At 47.5% G+C, this 2811-nt stretch overlaps 1 protein-coding gene across 1 annotated transcript; it reads left to right on the forward strand.

Moving 5' to 3' along the window:
* The first annotated feature begins 1564 nt into the window (after positions 1-1564).
* LOC139145133 (uncharacterized) lies at positions 1565-2443 on the forward strand. Its single transcript, XM_070716104.1, has one exon. The coding sequence runs from the start codon at positions 1565-1567 to the stop codon at positions 2441-2443; it is 879 nt and encodes a 292-aa protein (XP_070572205.1).
* The last annotated feature ends 368 nt before the right edge of the window (positions 2444-2811 follow it).

A 2811-nucleotide genomic window follows, 5' to 3' on the forward strand; every position in this document is an offset into this window, starting at 1 on the left:
GTCTGTGGTAAGACATCTTAAGAATCAATCATTAGATTCGAATCAAATCTTGAATGTAAAGTGATTTTGGCTACAGCAAGAATTGACTAGTTTTTCACTGGCATCATCAATGTCCTGGTCAATGTCCTGGTCTTTGACACTCTCTACAAAGTAATGGCGGGCCTCTTTCCAGAGCATTCTCTGGACATAGACTTTGTTCGCGATACCTTCTATTGTCACACCCACGCTTTAAAAGTGGAATCTGTGTTTTATCACAGATGTGTTTTGTGATTACACCTAGCTATCTGCCTTCCTTACATCTTCACTGTCGTCCCCTTAGCCAATCGGCTCTTCTACCCATGACTGTTATCAATCATCCTTCCCAGCCAATCAGCCACGTTTGCACACGACACTACATAATCAAGCCTTTGTCTCATCGCTCCCATTCATTCATTCATTCATTCATTCATTCAGCCGCTGAGTTCATGCCATACCAGCTCAGCAAAGTCGATTGGGCCCATCATGATAACGACCTCTTCTGCTCTATTTTTTCTGGTCTACGGGCGGCATTGTGTAACCTCTGCGGCAGCGTTTCCCATGCTACGGAAATCTGCCCTCAACTGGCCCAAGGCAGTAAGAAACCGGTTTCTTCAGCAGCGACCTCTCGATCATCGTCACAAGACAGAAAGGGACGACTTCGTGTATTCCATCAAGGTAGAGAACTATGCAATAATTTCAATGCCTCCAGCGGCTGCACCAAGGCGAACTGTACATATGCGCACTACTGCTCTCAATGTTTCTCAGATAAACACAGCAAAGCCCAAGGAAAATGCCCTAGCAATAACCCCACAACGAACTGACTACCATCGAAGGCCTCTACTCCAATAAATATCGCAAGTCTGATTGAACATTTAGCCCTCATCCGGATCGGAACTTTGTCAACGCTCTAATTTCAGCTTGCAAGATGGTTTCCACACAGGTGTTCGCAATGCACCCTCGTCAACTTTCATCGGCCGTAACTTACTTTCAGCCCGCTCTCAGCCACAAACTGTCTCAGAACTAATAGATTCTGAAGTACGCAAAGGGTATTTACTCGGCCCGTTTGAGCAGCCACCCTTTGCTAACTTCCGCTGTAATCCTATCGGTCTCGCCGAAAGAAATATTCTGCGAAAAAACGACTCATCGTTGATCTATCCTCGCCACGTAACGACCCAGTCACTTCAAGCATTAACGAACTCATTGACAAGGAAGAATTCAGTCTATCTTACGTTAAACTGGATGACGCCATTGCCTCTATTCTCAGACTTGGAAAGGGTTCTTGGCTCTGCAAAACGGACATTGTTGATGCCTTCAAGTTGATCCCTATCCATCCATCGCTATGGCATCTATACGGTATCCAGTGGCAAGGCCGTTTTTACTTCTTCGTACGTCTCCCCTTCGGCTCTCGTTCTAGCCCAAAGTTTTCGATCAACTTTCAACCGCCATTTCTTGGATAGCAGAGAAGTTATTCGGTATTGACACCATTTTCCACCTCCTTGACGATTTCCTACCCGTCGACCCTCCATCCTTTGATGCCAACCGAACAATGGCCCTCCTGACCTTGATATTCCGTCATCTCGCTATCCCGATTGCATCGCACAAAACCGTCGGGCCCACCAACTGCCTTGAATACCTTGGCATAGAATTAGACACCATAAAGATGCAAGCCCACCTGCCACAAGAGAAACTCGACAGAATACTCGGTCTCGTCGCTTCTTTCCTAAATTGCAAATCCTGCACGTTAAGGCAAATTCTCAGTCTACTCGGTCACCTCACATTTGCGTGTCACGTCGTGGTTCCAGGAAGAACTTTCATTTCTAGACTTATTGAGTTGTCTAAGGCCACACAAAAACTAGACTTTCACATCACCATCTCATCAGAAAGCAGGCTCGATCTCACAATGTGGCACCATTTTCTCGCGAGCTGGATCGGCATTTCCATGTTCCTCGACACAAGTACAACAGCAGCATCAGACATGGAACTTTATACAGATGCCAGCGGCATTGGTCACGGCGGCTACTTCATCGGCCACTGGTTCCAAGAACGCTGGGACAGCAACTTGCGCTTAGACTCCGACCCTGCACTTTCTATAGCCTTCCAAGAACTGTATCCTATTGTCATTGCCGCCCTCCTGTGGGGCCATCTCTGGGCTCGCAAACGCATACTGTTCCACTGCGACAATTCAGCTACCGTCCACATCATCAACAAAGGACGCTCCAAATCACCCATCATCATGAAATTAATGAGGCGCCTCGTTATTCTGGCAGCCACACATCACTTCATGTTTCATGCCGAACACATCCCTGGGAAGTTGAACACTATTGCTGACTCTCTGTCTCGTTTTCAGATGCAGCGCTTTTGGGACGAGGCACCACACGCGGATCCAGCCCCCTGCCAAGTGCCCTCAGAAGTAATGTTCCACTGAACGAAGTGGCAATCTTCCAACAAGCTTCACTAAGCAAGAGGACAATCGGTTCCTATTCATCGGGGGTTCGCGCATGGAAAACTTTCTGCTCGTTGTCAGACGTTCCAGTGAGTTCAACGTCTCTGCCTGATGTGTCCGAAGAGCTTTTAGTCTATTTTGTTTCCCACTGTGCCACCTTCCTTCACCTGAAATTGTCCACTATCAAACTGTATCTAGCGGGAATACGCTCCTATTACATTATGAGTGGCTATCGCAACCCCCTCGTGTCGGAATACGGCCATCCTTACCCACGCCTCAAGAATGTTCTCAAGGGGATCCATTGTGTACAAGGCTCAAGCACAAGACCATGCCTCCCTATTACAGCCGAC

The sequence above is a fragment of the Ptychodera flava genome, chromosome 1 (genome assembly GCF_041260155.1).
Source record: "Ptychodera flava strain L36383 chromosome 1, AS_Pfla_20210202, whole genome shotgun sequence".
NCBI classification, from domain to species: Eukaryota; Metazoa; Hemichordata; class Enteropneusta; family Ptychoderidae; genus Ptychodera; species Ptychodera flava.

Excerpts from the sequence above, each read along its gene's own strand:
- LOC139145133 (XM_070716104.1), top strand. The coding sequence starts at position 1,565 with ATGGCCCTCCTGACCTTGATATTCCGTCATCTCGCTATCCCGATTGCA.